The sequence below is a fragment of the Antedon bifida genome, chromosome 6 (assembly GCF_963402885.1).
Source record: "Antedon bifida chromosome 6, ecAntBifi1.1, whole genome shotgun sequence".
Lineage (NCBI taxonomy): Eukaryota > Metazoa > Echinodermata > Crinoidea > Comatulida > Antedonidae > Antedon > Antedon bifida.
Genome location: NC_136231.1, coordinates 20,605,719 through 20,627,191, shown reverse-complemented (window position 1 = coordinate 20,627,191; position 21,473 = coordinate 20,605,719). Strand labels below are relative to the sequence as shown.

Below are 21,473 nucleotides of genomic sequence, written 5' to 3'. Positions count from 1 at the left end.
TAGCGTTTGTCGATAAATATAGGCCTAGGTACCTAAAGAAGTTTGTTTGGCAACAGAAGTACGTATCTTTTTCTCATATTGTCGAGTTTATTCATATACTTATTTATGTCATCAAGGCTATGATTTTACTCCTACTCAGTAATATTGATGATGAACTGTGATAAAAAACGGTTTTTTTGGCGAGATTCTCGTTCGTTATGTCGTGGTGGTGTGTGTGTGGTGGGAAATCATGCATGATGAGATGATGATGATATGCTAGGCTAGTAGTAGTACATACAGATGATGATGGTTGGCAGCTATACTAGATGGGTAAATTCTGGCTCATGCTAGCTAGGCCTAGCCCAAACAATTTGTATGATTTTAATTTGACCAATCACAATACGATGGATCTTCTGAACTGTTGGTTATGATTGGTCAACTGACATGGTATTGTGCTTTACATCATCATCGTTGTGCTGCATCCAAACAAAAGTCGGAACTAAAGCTTTACTTACTAACTAAATAAGTGTCCGAGCCATTGTATTATACCTCCACTTTGAAGTTGTGGAGACTTTTTCTACAGTAGTTCACCAGCTATGCTCTTCTTAAACAAGCCTGAATGATGAAAGGTCAATATCAACTCGGCGTTGGCTCGTTGATATATAACCTTTCATCATTCACCTCATGCCATTATTTGTACCATTACACTCATAAACATTCATTATTTGTATACTGTATTATACAATGTTTGTGTGTAATCTGTATAGTGAAATTTTGTATTTTCTTTTTATTTGATGCACAGTAGTTCTAAGATGTTAGATAGTTGATGTTCAAGAAGATGGCAGTTCCAACCAAACCAGCTGCAGACAAACTGACTGTCAAAGTCTACCAACCTAATGGGAATTTTAACTCTGTGAAGGTTTTAGACCATACTGATATTAAGGTAAATAAAGCCTTTACACACAGAAATTAATATCATTTTGCAACCAACAACAAGTTGATACTTTATCAGGCCTTGTCTTTTAAGGCGAGCGAGTGCGATCACTCACCTAACACACTCCTAAACTGCCCTTGAGAAGTGAGATTTACAACACGCTTAAATTTGGTAAACTTCTACACACCAAAATACAAACAGCACACCTACAGCACCACTGAATGTGATTGAGGAGTGAAATTTGTTGCACACCTATAATTTTCAAAAGACAAGGCCTGCTTTATCATTGATGCTTTTGCTACAGCATAGTTGATTGAAATCCTTACCCTTTTCGCCAGATTTGTGAGAGGAAGTAGAAACTTGAACTCCAAATCATTCATTTGCTTTACTTTATCATGTAATGCAGTGGACAGGACAATACATTTTAAATTTACTGTTATTGATTTAAATTTAGAGTGTTATACGTGCAGTTGTTGGTAGATTGTCCAAGTTAAAGCTTGCCTTTGAGGGTTCCTATGCAATCAGGCTGCAACACATCCACAGTGATGAAAGCCATTGGTTAAATCAACAATTGACTGTTGGTGAGGTACGACGTAAATATGAAAATATACATCCAACTTTAGAATGGAGGTAAGTGATGAATTCAGACACAGGTTCAGCCTTTTTTTGGTGGGACGATTTGGCCCAATTTTGGGGCGAAACAAAATTATTGGGCTGAAACATCCCACTTCTATTTTAACCAAACCAATGATTGTTTTAATATGTATAAATTATATTAAAAGTGAAGTACAAAAAACATTCTTTTTGTTTGTTTTAGATACATGTTAAGAGTGCGATATCTACCAAGAAGTACACATGAGCTTCTGGAGAAGGATAAAGTAACATTTAACTTCTTTTATGAACAGGTCAGTACTGTGATGATACTATTCTAAAATAAATGGAAAATTTAGTGTAGTAAAATACAAAGTCAATTTGAACCAAATAACAAAGGTAAAAGAGCCTTCATTTTGAGCAGCCTAAACCACTGAAGTATTCTCCATGGAAGAACTAATCTACATTTCCTATACAATTTCAACCTGACCTTGTGGAACGTACTGTAGTTTTTATTTATGTGCATTGTCAAGTGCAGAATCGACTAGAATGTTACTCCCTCAAACCAACACTAAGGCGCAGGATTGGTTAAAGCATAACAAGCATAAATAAGCAGAATATAGCATTTGTATCTTTAGCTAATTTTGCACAATAAAGCATATAATAAGCTCATATATAACCTCTATCCCCTTTTTTTGCATAGCTTTTGTTTTGCTTAAGCTTTAAAGCAGCTATTTTACTCCCCATACGCTTTTTACTCCCCATACCCACATGAATCTATGTAATTGTAATGTAAAGTCTTAATATACAGTATAATACTGTAGTATTGTTAATATTTCTGTCATAATAGCGCATCTGTCTGCTGATCCGTACATGGGATGGCATACAACAACTTTCTGCGCACATTTTTTGTGTTAAATATATGTCGGTTAATTAATTAAACTATTTCTTCCATGTTTAACTGAGAACATTTGATTGACTAAAAAAAACAGCCACTTTCTTCTAGGACATTGGACTGGCTAGGACATTGGACTGGCTAGAATGTTTCTGATTATTTAATCATGGACCTATAAATTATAGGTTTTAATCGAAGAGTCTGATAAACAGTACTGTACATGTACAGTACTTTGAAATCTTGATCAAATTGTTTATTTCAATTATTAACACTTTCGTTTAGTCATGTGTGTAATATGACCTTTAATTGACCTTGAATGATTTGCTTGGGAATTCACACTACAATAATTTAATTAAAGATGTCAATATTAATTGTATGTAATAATTATCTCAGACCTTGTCCTTGTCTTTTATGACAGAATTTATGTCTAGTTTCTATTTAAAACTATTACAATGGTAAAATTAGTGTTTTGTCTACTTTTATTTGCTATGCATAGTTGGTAAGATAAAGAAAGACATGTCTTTTTAAAAACAGGAAAATGGGTTTTAAAGGAATGGATATTGAACCCTGTACCCCATGTTTGTAATACAAAAACACTTAAACAATTCAATTGTACACTAAACAAAAATAGCTGGGTCTACTTATGGAAGGCGTCCACATCTGAGAGGTATGAGAGGTATCAAAGGCTTGAGAAGTACCTCCAAAAGTACTGATTGCAATCAAGTGGCCGGGCAGTTAATGCAGCCTGGGTACCGTAAATCGTAGCCATAAATCAGGACACGTTCAAATCTCTCCTCAACCATAGTTCTGAGAGAACAAGTCTTCTCTCGGATGAGGACTTAAGACTGGAGGACCAGTGTACACATGGGTTCTAAGTTCTAACTCAGTGCACATCTTTCGAAAGATTAGGGGTTTCTCTCTGTAGTGGACCAGTACTAATGCTTAATACAGTATTTAAACAATTGAATTAGTATTAAGTAATAATATACAAAGCTTTGAGATAAGATGTGATTAAATATGTCATTATCATCATTTGTTTTAATTAGGTTCGTCAAGATTATATGAATGAAGTTGCAGAGACCATTGGAGAACAGGACATTCCAATACAACTAGGCTGTCTGGAAATGAGAAGATTTTTCAAAGATATGCCGCATTATGCTCTTGACAAAAAAGCAAACTTTGAGTATTTAGAGTATGTATTACTTTGTATTTGAAAATGTATTTACTTTTAAAAATAATCTTTACATGCGTCATATTTTTTTCGAGGTCGTTTGTGGTAAAACTATACAGCCAACTCTCCCAATACCGGACACACATGGGCTGGCCCAAAATATCCTGTTTTGATAAACTTTCAAATACAGTAATTTTACTACTTAATTAGTGCAATTTAAAAGCACCATTCTCATTGGGTAGCTTGCTGTCATGTTGTGTTCTGAAATATAAAACATCTTAAATCTAAAATAAATTTTGAAAAAAAGATACCATTTATACTTTTATTTATAAAGAAAATAACAAAGTTTTGTTTTGGTATTCTATGTTTACTGCTTGATCCTTAGTGATTCACACTTTGAACTTTCGTTATTATAATGTTGGGATTTAATTGTTTATCTCATTATTTAATTGTTTATATGAACAATATTTCTTTCTCTAGGAAGGAAATAGGGTTGAAGAAATTTCTTCCAAAAACTGTTATTGAAAATACAAAGGTAAAAGTTGATTATGTTTTTTATCATCAATAATCAGGGAATTTGACCCTAAAATAATAAACAATTGCCAATTGCAGTGGTCGCTATGACTTAAACATGCTAGGAGTCGTATTGAAAAAAAAAAAATTCCTTTCATTAACCAAGAAACTTTCCATAACACTGCTTGCCTAGTAAATGGACTTAACCTCAGGTCCTGAAAAGTATCTGCTTCCGAGAGGTTTGGCCGATTGAGAGCCAAACTTTTTAGCAATTTCAAAACACACAAAACATGCTGCTGTGCAAAAATGTTCACCTAGCCAACATAGAGTGAAAATCTATATTAATGTTGGGAAAGTAGTGATTGGAATGTAGTGCCCCTCAAGTATTTACAGTGGTTACAGATTTTTCTAGCTACGAATTTGGTAACATGGTTGCTGAAAACATCTCGTGTGAATGAGACTTGTATTAACCATAAACTTTAACATGTTTCAAAACTGTTTTTAGCCTAAAGTATTGCGCCGGTTAATACTACAACACTTCAAGCAGTTTGCCAACCTCAATGAAGAACAGTGTGTGTTTAAATTCTTTGAAGTCTTATCAAGAGTACACAGATATGACCATGAAAAATTTAAATGTGCATTAGGAGTAAGTACACATTTTGTTACGGTTATTATGGTGTTGGAAAGGTATAGAATAAATCAAAACTTTGTATCTCAATTTGTTTCTAAAATCAATTTTTATTGTACCTAACATCTTGTCAGGGTTACCGTGCATTTTTTGGAGTAATAGCCAATCAGAAAGCAGAAAATGTTTTTTGCTAGGACAAATTCTTTTCTAAAACTATTGCAAAACCTTGATTTGAATGTCATTTTAAAATGTGTATAATTCAAAACTTGTTTAAAAAATAAAATTGTATTTATTTATTACAATCTGTGATATTTTTCCAGTTTTAGAGATAGGCTAAATACATTTGATAATACAGACAAATGTAAAATAAATGTACAATTTTAATTTTAGTGAACAACAACAACACAAATTTCAAATAGATGCAGGTAAAGAAACCTTAACTGATACCAAAATACTGTGGTGTGTTATCATCTTCTTTATTAACTAATTGTATTTTATTATGCTATGTTTATACAATTCTTGAAATAAAGAGTGTCATATTATCAATTAAGGAAACTGCTAATCCATCATTTTAACATTAAACATTTTGTATTACAAACTTTTATTACAATTGCATCCTTTGGTTTCTAACCAGTGAATAGAATTAAACTTATCTGGCTTCCATCTTAGGGAACAAACCATTTGATAATAGGGTATATTGTATATAAGGAAATATAATTTTATAATAATATATTTTATCCTGACTTTACTCTTTTATTTAATTAGCAGTTACAGATTTCAATAGAGATATGTGTGAATTTCTAAATGTGTGACATTGCCATCATGTTGTAGTATTCAACATGCAATGATGATCAATGCAATGATTTGTCCAATGGGTTGCGGTACACTTACTTGCATTTCATCCAAGTCGCAAGCTTTAATATAGCCGTGCAGTACAAAATAAACATGTTTATTGAATAAAAAATGTAAAAAAATAGAAATATATTTGACAATATTATTATATTTTACAGTATCTACAGCTTTGTAAGCACATTTACAGTCATGAAAAATGGACACATTGGGTTAATTTTAATTGTTGTGCTATTCACAGAGTGTGACTGGTTAGGCTACTTATGGATAGCTTAGCCCAACAGGATGAAAACCCACTAGTGTGAACCAGCTCAGAATGATTAATTGTAGTTTATTTATTTATTGTTTTCACCCATGATTTTAACTACTTTTTCAGACTGGTTGGAGTATATCTGTAGAGTTGGTAATTGGTCCTGATGATGGAATTAGTTGTTTAACAGACAAAGCCAATGTTGTAAGTCTCTTGTTTTTTCCATTGTTCCATAACTATTAATATTTTAATTGGAAATATATTGTATTGTTATTTTTAGTTTCTTATTCTTAAACCGCGATATTTCTTTTCCAACGGGCATTTTAACCATTGAAATTATTGCTTTCCAGGCATAGTTGCAATAGTAATATCATAAATATTTATAAATTTTCTAAAATTGTGTGTAGTTGAAATAGAAAATGTTATATCTTTCTACCATTTTGAGCTTTGACCTTATGTTTCTTGATACTGGTCATAAAAACATTGTTATTATAATGATTATAATATACACAAGCCTCAATACTTATAGAATTTAATTTCCTTCCTCTGTTTAGAGCTCTCTTATTACTACACAGACATTATATACCTTTGGTTGCAGAATCAGGAAATGTCTTGGTTATAAATGAAAGAGAATATGATACTAAATAGACAATCCTTTAATTTCCGTAAAACAATTTAAAAAATCAATTTCAATCATATGATGATGTGATAATAGTTTCAATTTCATTTAATATCACCTTTTATTCTGGTGTCAAGATAACTACAATTTAGACATCTCGGATATCTTAAATTTTATAAATTAAAAAAAAATGTGGATGTCTTAGTTTTAACTTTTATAGACCTAGAAAACTCTGACTTCAGAAAAATTCATGAAGGATTATCACTTTGTAATGTTTGTTTTTATTCGTACTTTTACTCGTTGATTTTATTGTATTTTGAAAATCCCAAACAATTCGTTTTTTTCTGTGATTTGTCGATATTTGAATAAATAAATAAAAATAAATAAATAAATTGATTTTTAATTTGGAATTTTCAATTTAGAGGATCTGAAGTTTTGTAATAATAGCAAAATAAAACCAGATTACATAGCCATAATATCGGCGGGGGTTCAAGGCTCACTCACTCCATGGTTCTGGTGGTAGAACGAGTCTTCTTGGATAAGGGAACTATAGGTCCAGTGTACACATCTAGCTCATGTGCACTTTAAAGAACCTAGTACATCTTTCGAGACGAGGAGGGGGTTACCCCGGTGTATTAGTACATCACAGCCACTGATCATAACTGGGCCCTCTGGGAGACCAGTCTTTGACTGAAGAGGTCGCCCATTATAAATAATATATTTCAATTCAAAATTCAAAATATTTCAATTCATAAGTGATTACTTTAATGTATTATTTAAAACATTTGGTTTGCCACATGCAGCAACATAATGAACATAGGAAGTCAGTGGAACTGAGGAATATATTACTCAACAAAATGGTGAAAAATGCTAGCATTGCACCAACAGGTTGTCTTGTGAGTAAAGAATAAACTAGAGCGTCAACTAGGCAACAGCGAATTTACAACGATACGCTTTCTAGTTTGTTTTAAAAAAGGTCTATGATTGTGTCTATGGATTGTATGTATTGTTAGCTGGTGACTCTTTGAATTTGCCATGTTTTCAATAATCTTTTTTAACAAACACTATGCTGCAGTTAAGTGTTATATGTACAATCCAATTAGCATTCTGATAGCTTATGCAACTACACCAAATGCTTGAATTTGAATAGTCGGCAAAGTTATCACAATGCTAGTCTTGGACGTTCAGTATGCTTTATTTGACTGACAGTGGACAGCAGACAGTTTCTGCTATTTTAATTGTACCATGTCTAGTTGGTCTGTTGTTTAGTTAGTTCTACAGTATAAACGTTTACAAACATGTTTAAAATGTTTTTCTATTTTTTCATATGTATTAAGTTACTGTATTCATTTTTATATGGATGTTTGTTTTTAAGAAAATCTGTTTTATATACCTAATTCTAACATTGTTTGTGTTAACTTATTTTGTACGTGATTCAGTTATATTTTAGTTGACAGTGAATTATCAATGGAGAGAGTATTGGTTTGGTTTGTCATGTGTTTTTTTAATAATGTTTTGTATTTTAAACTTTACTGTTGCTACACTACAATCTCATTCCATAGACAATGAGGGCGCTGTTACTTTTCTGTGTACTGCTTCCCACTCAAACCTCAAATGGAAACTGAACAATTTAAACTCTGTAATCGTATTGTTTTAAAGACTTATTTACCATGATTAGTCATAGTCATAGTCATATATACTTTACTTTATTGTCCATTTAAAAAACAGAAATGTGATTTGAAAACTGGCAAAATACAAAAATATAAAATACAATTTACAAAAACACACACAAAAAGTTAAGAGGCTAAAAATTGTTAAAATTATATAAAAATTATTATTATTTAATTATATTATATGATTTATTATTATATTGCACTAACGATGACTTAAAGTTTATATAAAAGCATTAAAAATACATGCGTGAGCTATAAAAGATTAAGATGAACATTAGTCATGGGGTAGACCTATAAAATATGTCTTCCATAATTTGGATGTTTGAATGGGAGAATTGCATATGCTGCATAAAATGTGTGTGTGTGCTCTCCAATTACCGAAAATTTGTTATAATTCCCAGAGTTCCAATAACTGCCATTTTAGAAGCCCGTCTTTCAAGGTAGAGTATGACTTTAACATTTTTCTTATCAAATTACTTGTGTGTTTTTGGATAAATTACACTTTATTCAGTTTGGCAAATCTCTAACATTTATTTTTTTTTGTGTGGTGAATTATATTCAGATTGATTTAAATAACAGTTTGTAGTTATCACCAAGATTTATCAGCTTAGAAAGTAAGGTATAATCTTGTTTTTTTAATTTTAAAGCTGGCAAGTATCTCTTGGAGAATGCACTTGATTGAAGAAAACTAACAAAAATTGTTTTTAAACAAAAGTTCAAGATGACTAGAAGTTTAACTTGGATTGATAACAGTGTGCTTTCATTTTCACTAAGTACCACTTGATAATACAGCTTTCAAGTCATAAAGTTATTCTGCTAACTCTCCGAAACGCATGTGGATAATGACAGACTTTTTATAGCTGAGTTGTCCCATGGCATTTCATAAAACAAGCAAAATTTATTTTGTTCTGGCCCAATTTTATAAAAATTCAAAGCATACTTTATTTTAAAAGCATAAACTAAAGGACTGATATTGATAGAATGGACTAACAGTATGGTATTAGGAACTGTATGATCAAAGTTTTTAATACAGTATCGGTTAATGCATGCCAACTGAAATAGGTCAGCAACATGATTTTAATTTACTAAAAATGTATTTTTAGTCATTTTTTAGCAAGTTTTTGCTGCATATCCTTAAAATGATAATAATATACCATTTCGATAATAGTTTAATACAATATACACAGTATATTTTGCACTTTAAAACACAGCCATCTTTTCACTCCCTACAAACATTTTGGCAAACACACACACTTTTTTGTTATGACCACCAATGTTACTGCAAGTCTTTACAATAAGGTTAAGACTCGAGAGAACAATGGTGTAATGATAATGAACGTGAGTTGCAGCATGTGAAAAGGCATGGGTTGAAAATGTGTCTGTGCCCAGGGAAGCATTGCATTGCATTGTGCTTTAGTGTACAGTAATCGCCTCATTCTTCAGGCATGATAAAGAAATTAGTGTGCTGATCATGACAGGGGCTGCCTTGGATCTGTCTCAGGCCTAAATCCACATGTCCGATCGATAAACAAAGTGGGTGCTTTGAAAACTCTGTATTGTCAAAGGATAACTGAATAAAAATACAAATTGACATATCTAGGCTTAGAAAAATCGTGAATTTCTATAATGAGAGTACTAATTTCTAATACAAAATTGAATATATTTCTGGGTTGGTTGGGTTTGTACTGTACTCCATTAACTATCTTTTCAGGCTTGATCAAAAGTACAAGCTAGCTGTACTGTAGATGAATATGCCTCTTTACTATGCATACACTTTATTTGTTTTTCTTTGTTGTTATGGTTAGAGAATAATGATAATTGTTGGTTAAATGTGTATGCTACTAACACTGAATTACCATCAAGATAATTTGTTTCGGAGGTGAGGAACCACTAGGCGTATCTGATTAGCTGGATTTGTGACACGCCATATGGTTGTGTCATATACAGTACTACACATTTCTGCATTTGGCATGTTAAACACATTACAGTTTGGTGTCTTGATAAATATGCAATTTGATTTTGAATAATGTATTCATTTTAATTTGTTTTTGCAGCCAACGAAAATGGCAGATTTTAGTCAGGTGTTGTCCGTGCAGAGTTTGACTAAGGATAAAGATAAGAAGGGCTTACTACAGCTGAAGATTACAGGTGCAAATGAGGTTAGTATGAAAGTATTAATGTTTAATGTATCATATTTAAAGGCTGGGAAACATTTTCACTATATAGGGAAGATTTCAAACCATAGAAACCTATTTAACCTTAGAAATAGAGGGCGGTATTCACATTGACAATAAATCAATTATACTGTAGGCCTATTACTAGAGGATTCACCCTTACCTGGTATTACAGTGAAAAACTCGTAATTTTTTATCTACAATTTGTCTATTGTTAATTTATAAGTAATTTTACTTTCTGTGGACCAGAGATTCTGAAATAGAACATTGAATGAATCAATGAATAACCAATAAAAAATGATAGTATATGTTTAAGAATAGTTTTCAATAATAGCTGACTATTTTGAGTTAACTTGTGTGTAACATAGTGCACAGGTAATAATGATACAATTGTAGTATGTTTAAGTAAAAGTACTTTTAAGTTTGACATAAGGAACTGGCTGTATGATTAATGGAAAAATATATACCTGTTAAGTGTTATGGTAACTGTTTTATGAATTTAAAATTTTAATTTAAAAGTTAAACTGAATTTTATGTCTATAACCATAGTTTTTGTTTCTATACATTGTTATAATTTGTAGTAATAATGTAGTTTTGTATAGCTTGTTGCTACTGTACTACACTGGCGAAATTATTACTTTTAGTAAACTTGATACTTGTTGTTGAATTGTAATAACTATACTAATAGAGCCTTTTGTAGCTTCTGTGGAGCTTTCGATTTTATGACAATCCAAACAATGGCTTGCTTACAAAAATTTCTTTCAAGATATAAGCCTTGTCACAACTCAACTTTTATATTGACCTTTTCCTCTCCTATTTGTACAATACGAACATGTAGCATGCAAAAGGTAGTTTTGTCCCGTAAACTACCAACAATGTTCCCTGTACTAACCTATAACATGCATGTATCTACAGCATGTCAATATTTCACCTAATCTAACCTAATCTAATTAAAAATAGCCAATTAGAGTATGAATATATGTTCATTCCATCACTCTCTCACTATCGGTATTGCATGGAATTTAGGTGGCAATGGTCTAGTAATTGCCATGCCACTCACTGCATGTGCGGCCGATACAAAACTGGAAAATGCGATTATAAAATGTTCATTATTTTTTTTTTTTTCTGTTTTTTGTGTTCTTTATCACACATAATAATTGAACAGAAATGTACCCAATATAGCTGAAACCTGTCACAATACACATGTTTTTTTGTCTGTTTATTATTTCTACTTTAAGCACTTTACTTTTTAAATGGAAACTTTGTAAACAAGCCTTGTAGATGTTGATAGATTGATGCAAACTTGCATTGTTCACTCACAATGTTTTCTTTGAGATACATTCTAGAACTGTGTTTATTTTATGTATTCTTTTTCAATGAATGAAACATAAAAAAAATTAGTTGAATTAAAACTGTCAAAAAAATCTATAGTAATAAACTGCTGAATTTGTAATAGGGTAGTCTTGCCTACAGTGTAAAAATAAATATTAATAATAACTGACCTCTCTAGTCATGGTGTTTTCTCTCCTGTAGTTTCCCTCCCCAGACAATTTTGCAGGAAACGAAACAATAGATTTTCATGTAAGTATAAAGTGTAAACAAAATATAGAAAGAAGACTGTAGTTGTTGAACCATCATACCAATGCTAATGAGTTTGGTGTAAACACCATGGTGTTGGTTGAATGATACCATTTTATACCTGTTATGATTTCACATCTGTACTTCCTACCTGGTTTTAAAGCTGAACACTGACAGATTTATTATATAATCATTTTGGTTGATTTTGCATCTTAATTAATTTAGTGATAACTTTATTCCTTTTAAACTTGTTTACTATATTTAAGAACCACAGAATGAGACATATTGTGAGATTTTGTAATATTTTATTTTCTGTAATTTCACCAGAATGTGAAACAATTACAATGCTTCATTATTATAAAATCAATCAAATAATTAAAACATTAATGCTATGTTCATACACGCAATGGTTAACGATCATCCACATAAATATTTTACCAAAAATCAAAGAATCCTAAAAATCAAGCTGCTGAAACCAATATTTGGCATCAAAATACTAGGTGTTGGTTGACTATTATTATTAAAGAAACATTTAAAAAATGACTAACCGTTGGCTCGTTTCTAATTTGAATAACCGTTTGCCCTTTCCAGACTGTGATCGTTTAGGCATAATAATAGTTGGCTTCCAATCTGGATAACAAACAATCCACTAAGGTGTGAACCGGCCTCAAAGTTTAGTTTTGTACAAAATTCACCATGTTGTGGTGAATACATATTTGACCACATCATGTCTCATTTTATGGTGATAAGTTTCACATTTTGTTAAACTCATTATCATCTGCTTGCTTGCTCATAACAAGTTTTAATGCTTTTGTTTAATTTAAATATCTGTTTAGGTCGTAATGATATATTTTATGATGTTTAATGTTTTTCATCTGTTTTGTTTTTATTTTTTATTAAAGCTCTTTCAATCGTCTGATTAATTAATAAAGCAATGTTATTTAATGTACACTACTGTATCTAATGAATCTGAATTTTAATTTAAATTACAGTATCTTGTTCTATTTTTCCTTTACTGTAATAAAGTTTCTTTCCTATATATATTACTGTATATTTAATTATTCTTGTTTTTATTTCTTTCAAATGAATGCCATAACTTCAGATGTACTACTTGATATTGAATGAAATAATTTTATTTTTAAATACCCTTATCCAGTGTATTTCATGTATCATTCATATTCATATGTTGATATGAGAAGTGATGTTATCTTTTTTTTAAAGAATCTTTGTTTAATGTACAAAATTATAATTATAGTTACAATGTTTGTTTTCTATTATTTTCTTGTAAACCAGTATGAGAATAATATGGCCTAATGGTAAGGAAATCGGCCTAGCATGTTAAATGCAAGGGTTCGAGATCTGTTTTTGTCATATTTCTTGTATCATTCCCTACAGTAGACAAAATCCTTTACACATTTGTCTTTTCTATTGAATAGGACATAAAACCTTTGGATCACTGTATGTACAATGTGTACAATAATTTACTTGGTACATTATTCAAAAAGAGTAGAGGATCATTCCGATGTGTACATGGGTTAATAGAGGGCCTAATCAAAAATTCCTTAACTGAGTATGAAGTATTATTAAAATATGTATATTGGAACATTGATAATTGTTTTTTCTTCAAAATGTTTTTCAACATCCAACATCCATGTTGTTTATACTAACCCATCACAATGTAGTCATTAAGAATTAGCACATTTTAGGTTTACATTAGTGCGTAAATTTAAAAATGTTTATTTTAATTTCAGGCGGTATACATTACAACACCATCTACAAGCATAGCTGAAGACATGGCAGACTTGATTGATGGATATTGTCGTCTCTTCACCCAAAATGATGAATCTGTTGTTAAGCCCCAAGGTGTGTATATCCATTGTTTTATTTAAAATATATAATTATTTAAGTACAGTAATTATGTGCCTAGCCCCTGTTTATTATCCTGTCTGACCTTCCTCTTACGCAGCCTTTTGGCAGAACAAGTCTTTTCGGATAAGGACTATAAACCATAGGTCCAGTGTACATATCTAGCTCATGTGCACTTTAAAGAACCTACTGTAGTGCATCTTTCGAGACAAGTGGGGGGTTACCCCGGTGGACTAGTACATCACAGCCACTGATCATAACTGGGCCCTCTGGGAGCCCAGTCTGGGACTGAAGGGGTCGCCCAGTATAAATAAATAATAACAAACATGGTTGTGCATGTTTGAGAGATGTATGGTTGTGCATGTTTGAAAGATGTATGGTTGTGCATTGTCAAGTAGAATACTGTTTTATTTTGGCATGTTGTAAATGTGTACTCTTCTTTCCTGCTGCAAGAGCCTAGTCTGTTACATTAGGTTATTAAGCCAATCGCAATCGACTCAATTTGGTCGAATTGGCTGAATTGCCAGCATATTTACCAAGAAAAGTCTAATCCACATTCTGGCTACAATTCATGCAGCTTGTCCAGTAGAACTGTGTTTATAAAATGTTCCTTTTTAACCATTTTCTTCCATGGTTTGAACATAGAATATATGTCCATTTATACATTATACATTGAGTTCCTTTATAAATGATTTCCCCCAATCACATGGTTCTTGCTGTGTTCTGCATGATATTGTGTTCATGTATTGTAATCAAACTGTTGTCTATTGGCTAAACAGTGCCACCAGCCAGGAGGATATCCCATAATACCAGGCATGCTAGTAAGTAACTATAACCAGTTCTATTTTTAAAATTACCATCTTTTTCTTTCTTGCATGTAATATTAGAATTCATACCAATTCAAATTTTGAACTTTTTTTCGCTTTTTTGGTGTTGTTGAATTTGTACTAATCTTTAAACAAACATATTTCTTGTACTAATCTTTTTCTTCCTAAATTGTTTTCACTATCATACTGACTGTATAAGTGTAAGCTCATTGAAGTTGGTCAAGTTTGGGTGGTTGACATATACAGTACTTTTGCATGTATTAATTATTCCAAATTTTAAGTTCTAATTTGAGTCAGCATTTAAAAGGTTAGATGTAATAACTTGGTTGGGTTGTATCATGTGATTTATATTTAGAAATCATTTTTGTAAATGTACCATTGACTATTAAAGTTGGAATACAATACAATTTCTTTTTTATAGATTTGTTTGATTTTATTTCTATTGGTAATTATTAATGCTATTAATGCTATTTAATTAAACTACAGAAGATCATTTTCTATCATTATAACCAGTTATCAACCAAAAATCTTGGCATTTTCAGAATTTACTTGATGTCAGAATGGCTAACCCAACAAGCATCTTTGATGTAATCTTAAACTACCAAATTTCACTTCCTTAATATACCAACCACACTTGATCTGTATTTTTTCCTGTCTTAGTAGTGGGCAGTGAAAGTGCTAGACATTGTCCTGTACAATTATTGTAGTTTGTAGCAGTGCATTAGATGTGGTCAAATAGTATAGCACCTTTTCTATGCTGTAGCTCAATCTTGTAGCAGATATTCAGGGTAACTTCAAAGAGATAGTTTCTTCACAATGAATATCAATTTGCGATCATACTATAGCTAATAACTAACATTAATTGTGATATAATATTCAAGTAAGTATGTAATGTTTTTCTTTGGTTCTCCCCATTTAGATGTGCATCGGTAGCGACAAAATACTATAATTTCTGACCACTAACGACCATGTTTCTTTCTGATACATTGAGACACATTCATTTTGATTACCTAGGCCAGGATACAATAGTATTTTAAAAGTGTAGATGATGGAAAAGTTTCATAAAATGTCAGATTAGTATCGTAAAATAATACTTTTTGTTGAAAATCTTTACTTCGAAAAGTATTTATTTGAAGTAAATTACTAAGTACTAGTTCACTTGGCATGGACAACTGCTTGTAACATGCAACCTTTTCGACAACACAACACACTACAATATACACCTTTCGCAAACACCAGAGTTTACCACACCAGGTCGTCAGCACTGGTGTTTTGTATAGTGTATGCCCTGGTGTGTGTAAACTCCAAAGTTTTGCTCGGCAAGTGACAGGTGATATCATATGTTGCAGTTGGTACAACTGATTCCGATTTGGTGCATTTCTAAGTTGAATATTCAATATAGATGTATAGTAATAGACAATGATTGTGTGAAATAATTTCCCTATAAAGTATTGGGAAATACAAAAGTTTTGTAGTATATAGCAATTTCCAAAAAAAAAAAAAAAAATGTTTTCTTTCTTATTTCATCCAAGTATTCAACCGCCCGCTTTTATTATCCATGCAGAGCTAGACATTTGCTTTCTATCCACTAGCAAACCTTGTCAAAGTAGCAAATAAGCAACTCAACTGACAAGCAAATATTTTGGATTTATTGATTAGTTCAAGTTTAATTTACAAAAAGTAATACTTCCAAAACAAATTTGTCTATACCGTATATAATAAAAATCATACATTATTTAAATTCAATCAGTTCCTGCATTTCCAAGAATGTCAGCAATTTTCAAAAACAATATTGACATTTTTATTTTATTTATACCAAGACAAAAACAAAAAAATGTCTATGTATAATATTTGTTGCGTGGGAAAGGAAACTGGTAGAGCAATAAACCACGTATGGAGGATGTACCATTGCAGGTGTCATTGCTTTATAATTATTAGAATTCTATGCATTAGCCATTGTTAGGCAGCTATCAAAACATTGTACCTTGTTCGCTAACTGTTAACTAAAGTTTGGAAATATGTTCTGGTGGTTCCGTAACTTTGACTATTTGACCAAACGATGCGGTTATTTGTATGAGAAAGATTACCTTATGTTTAGTAAGTTATTTTAGATTATTGCTATTGCAATTTATTTGGCATTTTTATTGTTAATTAACAGTTAACTAAAAACGTCAACCATGTGGATGGAATAGTTACCTCTTTTTATGTCTGTGTTTCTTGTATCATACATACTGTATTTGTTTATACACTAAAAACCTTTTCTGTATTCGGTAGTTGTTAGGTATTTATGGTAGACGTATAGAATAATCATAGACAGGAAAACCATATTCAGTTTAATAAAAATACTTTTAGAGTACCAATAAATGTATGTCTTCTCCGTGATGAAACCTATGCACTTAAGTTGTGTTCATGGTAAAAATGTATTATAGTACATAGAAAAGAGGTAAAAGTCAAGGTTGTTACCAGGATTGTTACAGGGGGTTCAAAATGCGAACATAAACATGCACTATGGACTGGAAGAATGGGGATATTAACCTCCATTGTTTTTGTGATTTGTGTACCAACTATGCCTATTTTAATACTAGCATTCAAACCGCTAGCTAGTTTCTAATTTTTAAAAGGTACTTCAGGAAAAGGGTGGTTAATTTGAACCCCACAAACCTCCTAGCTTGCAAGTTTTTATATGTCACTGTTTTCCCTGAGCTGTATGCACAATATGTAAAGCTTTATACGTTGCACCCTAGTGGTAACCAAGCTTCAATTTGAGTTTATTATTAAGCGATTATTGGTCCTACAATTCGCCTTGTTCTATGGGTCCCTGTACGTTAGAAGCTGTGCAGCATTTAAAAGGGTCAACAGTTGTGTTTTGTGTGTGACCGGGACATGACTGGTTCTTCACAGGGTTCAATTTAGACAGAACCTTGGTTAGCGATGAAGGATATCCCCATACTTCGATATGGCTTAATTTTTTTCCCGTTTGTATGTACATTGCTTAGAAGTTTCACAACATTATGCGCTTTATAAATCTAGGATATTATTATTATTATTATTTACTCAAAAGTAACTTGTCAATATCTTTCACAATATTTATATTGACTGATTCTTATTTATTTACAATTTTCATTTATAAAAAGAATTGTTTTAATGCTATATCAACAGGTTTAGGTTATGTACGTACAATATCAGAGTACAGCTATCCAAGTAAGTTTAGCATATAGTACATCAGCATTTCCACTTCATTGTTGTTTTAATCGTTGTTATTTTATCACCTTGGTCATACATTTATTTGAATTATTATCATTGTAGTGATTCATGATTTTAATATTTGCACTGTGTATTGCTTTTGTGATTTTGGTGTTAATGTTATGAGTGAGCTATGCACATCTAGCTTCAGAGTAAGAGTTACCATCTAGTCTTTGTTAAATCATGGATTATTTAAGTGTGGCTATATTCTCCAATCACATGCTTACTGATAACAATGTTGTTACCACATTATTTCATACTGTTTTAGGCATAGATTTTCCTATTTAGCATCACCATCTACAAGACTATTGATCATCTCGAGAATCATTTTTAACATTCTGCCATCCAGAAATTGAGAATAAACAAATATATAGTAAATACCAAGACCAATTCTTGAAAAAGACAAGGAATAAGTTAAGTGATCTAAACAGATTTATTGGCCAAGTGTCAAGAGTGACAATGGCGACATCAATTTTTTTCCTGAAAATCTATAGGCATGTTCTGTTGATATTTGCCTAAAAAATTTAGTATTAACCTGAAAAACTTACCAAATTTTGCTATATTTTAAGTGCCGTATTTGCAATGACCTTATTTTAAATATGACAACTAGCCTTTGCTTTGAACTGTTGCCTGCATATGAATTGTGAAAAGGAGAATAGGCAATGTCAGTGACATTGTATTGGTGTTTAATCCAATGTCATTTGTCAAAATAAAACTTGTCAGTAAAAGGTCAATAAGAAGGTGATGTCATCATGAGAATCTTGGTGAGTAAATCTTGGTGATTAATATGTTTATTAACAAATAAAATTATATTTACAATTAATGTAAACAAAATATGGAATTATAATTAATTACCTATATAATATAATGTAAAACATAATTTAATAAGCTTCTCCTTTTGCTAAGTTTACCCTTTGTGGCAGTGACACCCATATGTAGAATGTTTTTGCAATGAATGTCATTTTGTCTAATTTTCAGATAACACCATAAATTACCCTTTAATTTTATTTACCAGCATTGTCTGATATTTTATTATTTTTATAATGGTGGCCGAGCAACTTTCTTTCCTGCATTGTTTCATAAGTTTTCTGTTGATATCAAAACCATGCTTTGACATTGTTAAGTGTGGTTTTAGTGTATTACTGTACAGTGTACTTTTAACAATTGCTTTAAATTGTTTATTTATAAGTCTACTCCTCACCACATTTAGCTCAAATATGGTGGTAATTTGATAATGCTCGAAAAATGTATTTATTTAGGCTTTTACCTAATGTCTTAGATAAGAGTAGTACATTGGTTTTTTTCTACAATGTTTTTCTTACAAATTTGTTTGTTTTCTGTTTTGATATTTTCCATATTAAGTCACACAGTTTGCCACATGACAAACTTTAAACATAACAACAATTGTTTTCAATTACATAAAATATGAATACAAAAGATTAACTTCATAAAAAAAGTAACTATAAGAATGTTGTCATGTCGTGAATCATAATTCCTGTGATGTCATTTTTCATTGAAACATCTACTTATTGGTAACCTTTATACCGGTTATTTACCAATACCTGTGCTCCCTACTGCACAGATTTTGTGACCATAACTAATAATCAAACATAACAAAATCAAACTTTGAATGAGTCATTTTGTCAATGAAATGAAATCGCATCAACAACAACAAATGTTTTCAGTGAGGCAATATATTTTTTAATTAACATTATGGCTAACTTGAGTATGAAAGGGTGTTTATATCCTTAACATATAAGTAAAGTTGGATTCTTGCAGATGTCGTACTGAAAGATATAGGCGGTCTACTATTCCGCACTTAGCACGAATCCTTTATGTATAATGTTTAGTTTAGATCTACTATGATGTATTTTACTTCTCAGTTTATGATTGTAATCCAACCTTTTCAGCTCTTGCTGCTGGTTGGAATTTGATGTTTTTTATACCTTAATAAATAAATAAATAAAATACAAATTTATCTTTCACAGAAATGAAGTGTTTAAAAGAAACTATATGCATAAAATATCAAACAATTTGTATACAAATTCCATTAAATTAATTTACTACAAATTAATCATAGTTCAAATGTAATAACCAGTAAAAATGTGAATACAAAATAGTGATTCAGGATATAAAAATCCTTCATGAATAATGGTAGATTTTGTTGTTGAATTTTAACTCCATGTCAAAGGAAATGTGTAATTGTCACTATGAAAAAAGGTGAAATGGTTTGAGGAAAACAATACTACTACAAATTAATCATAGTTCAAATGTAATAACCAGTAAAAATGTGAATACAAAATAGTGATTCAGGATATAAAAATCCTTCATGAATAATGGTAGATTTTGTTGTTGAATTTTGCACTCCATGTCAAAGGAAATGTGTAATTGTCACTATGAAAAAAGGTGAAATGGTTTGAGGAAAACAATACTTACCTATTGGCACAATTGTGTATGTTATTGAAACTACTGTGAATAAAAGGCATTGTTATATGTAAGATAGATATCAACATTGTATCACTTACCTCAAAACCCACAAACCAAATAAAAAGGATTTTAATTCTATACAGTTTGTAAATCTTGATATTGCAGTGTCATGATATTTTATGCACGGAGTATTTATGTCGGAAAAATTCACTTTTTGCTTTATTCATTTTCCTGCTCACCAAGTTATGGGGGTCCACACAAGCTGTCCATTATACTGGGTCGCAAACTTGGTTGATTGGAGATTATGAGTTTGAGTCCCACCTATGTAACTTAACTACAATGTCGTCATCATGCTAAATTATTTCTTTGGTTTTTTTAGTTCATAACCTTTTTTTTTTTAATATAGTCATGACAAAGATTATTGAAATTGAGGTTTTCATTTTGGGGGGTTTTTTTTAATTGATTATTTGTCACAAATGTTCATTTATTAGAATGTGGTTGATATTTATTATTTTGTTATTGATATATTCATCACAAACATGTTTGATTAGTAGCATTTTCATATATTTGTTTTTATTAGTTTGAAGTTTTTTATGACATTTTTCATCACAAATGTTGGATTGTTTTGATTATTATTATTGATTTCTTGCTTCTTGTTTCGTTTTATATTTTATTTCTTTTTCATTTTATATGGTCATCATCATGTAATGACTGCAACCAATTTGGTCTTTAATTTGGAGGTAGACCTGTAGTTATAATCATTGTTCACAATTTGCAAAATAGTTTCCTACATTTGTTTATTTCAAACCTCTACATGAATTGTTACATAGATTATGCTCTACTTTTAATTTTAAAATATGTGCAGTACTAATTTATTCTTTTTTACAAAAATTATCAATGGAAATCCGATTGAGAAAAAGATTTAAAAGATTTTTTATTAATTAATTTTTTATTTCTGTGTTGATTCTTAGAATATTTTTGTTTACTTTTTCAGAGGGAGATAGAGAGCTGCCTTCAATACCAGTGGACAGGTAGTTTATCTCATTTTAAATACATTTAATTTGGTACACCTCTGTTCTAACCCAAGTAATTAAAGTTTTAAATCCAACCCTAACCAACCCATAATTTATGGATAGTGTTTAGTATAGTTAATCTTATCATGGAGTAATAACTCCATGATCTTAATAATTAAAGTAACTCCAATAGAATCCAACATGGGTTCCTCTTATTGTCAGTCAGTTAGATCACACACCACT

At 31.1% G+C, this 21,473-nt stretch overlaps 1 protein-coding gene across 7 annotated transcripts in view; it reads left to right on the top strand.

The window, feature by feature from the left end:
• The first annotated feature begins 781 nt into the window (after positions 1–781).
• LOC144845292 (focal adhesion kinase 1-like) overlaps positions 782–21,473 on the top strand; it is a 32,934-nt gene continuing 12,242 nt past the window's right edge. The window contains exons 1-13 of one of the 7 annotated variants that reach the window (XM_078702497.1): positions 782–922; positions 1,368–1,543; positions 1,731–1,818; positions 3,446–3,591; positions 4,051–4,105; positions 4,589–4,729; positions 5,937–6,014; positions 8,504–8,542; positions 10,157–10,261; positions 11,810–11,857; positions 13,606–13,717; positions 17,707–17,748; positions 21,212–21,248. In XM_078702497.1, the coding sequence (XP_078558623.1) occupies positions 806–922; positions 1,368–1,543; positions 1,731–1,818; positions 3,446–3,591; positions 4,051–4,105; positions 4,589–4,729; positions 5,937–6,014; positions 8,504–8,542; positions 10,157–10,261; positions 11,810–11,857; positions 13,606–13,717; positions 17,707–17,748; positions 21,212–21,248 (1,184 nt within the window). In that variant the 5' untranslated portion in view covers positions 782–805. Of the gene's footprint in view, positions 923–1,367; positions 1,544–1,730; positions 1,819–3,445; positions 3,592–4,050; positions 4,106–4,588; positions 4,730–5,936; positions 6,015–8,503; positions 8,543–10,156; positions 10,262–11,809; positions 11,858–13,605; positions 13,718–14,499; positions 14,542–17,706; positions 17,749–21,211; positions 21,249–21,473 lie in introns of all 7 variants that reach the window. The other 6 variants (XM_078702496.1, XM_078702499.1, XM_078702498.1 and 3 more) reach the window with 6 other exon arrangements.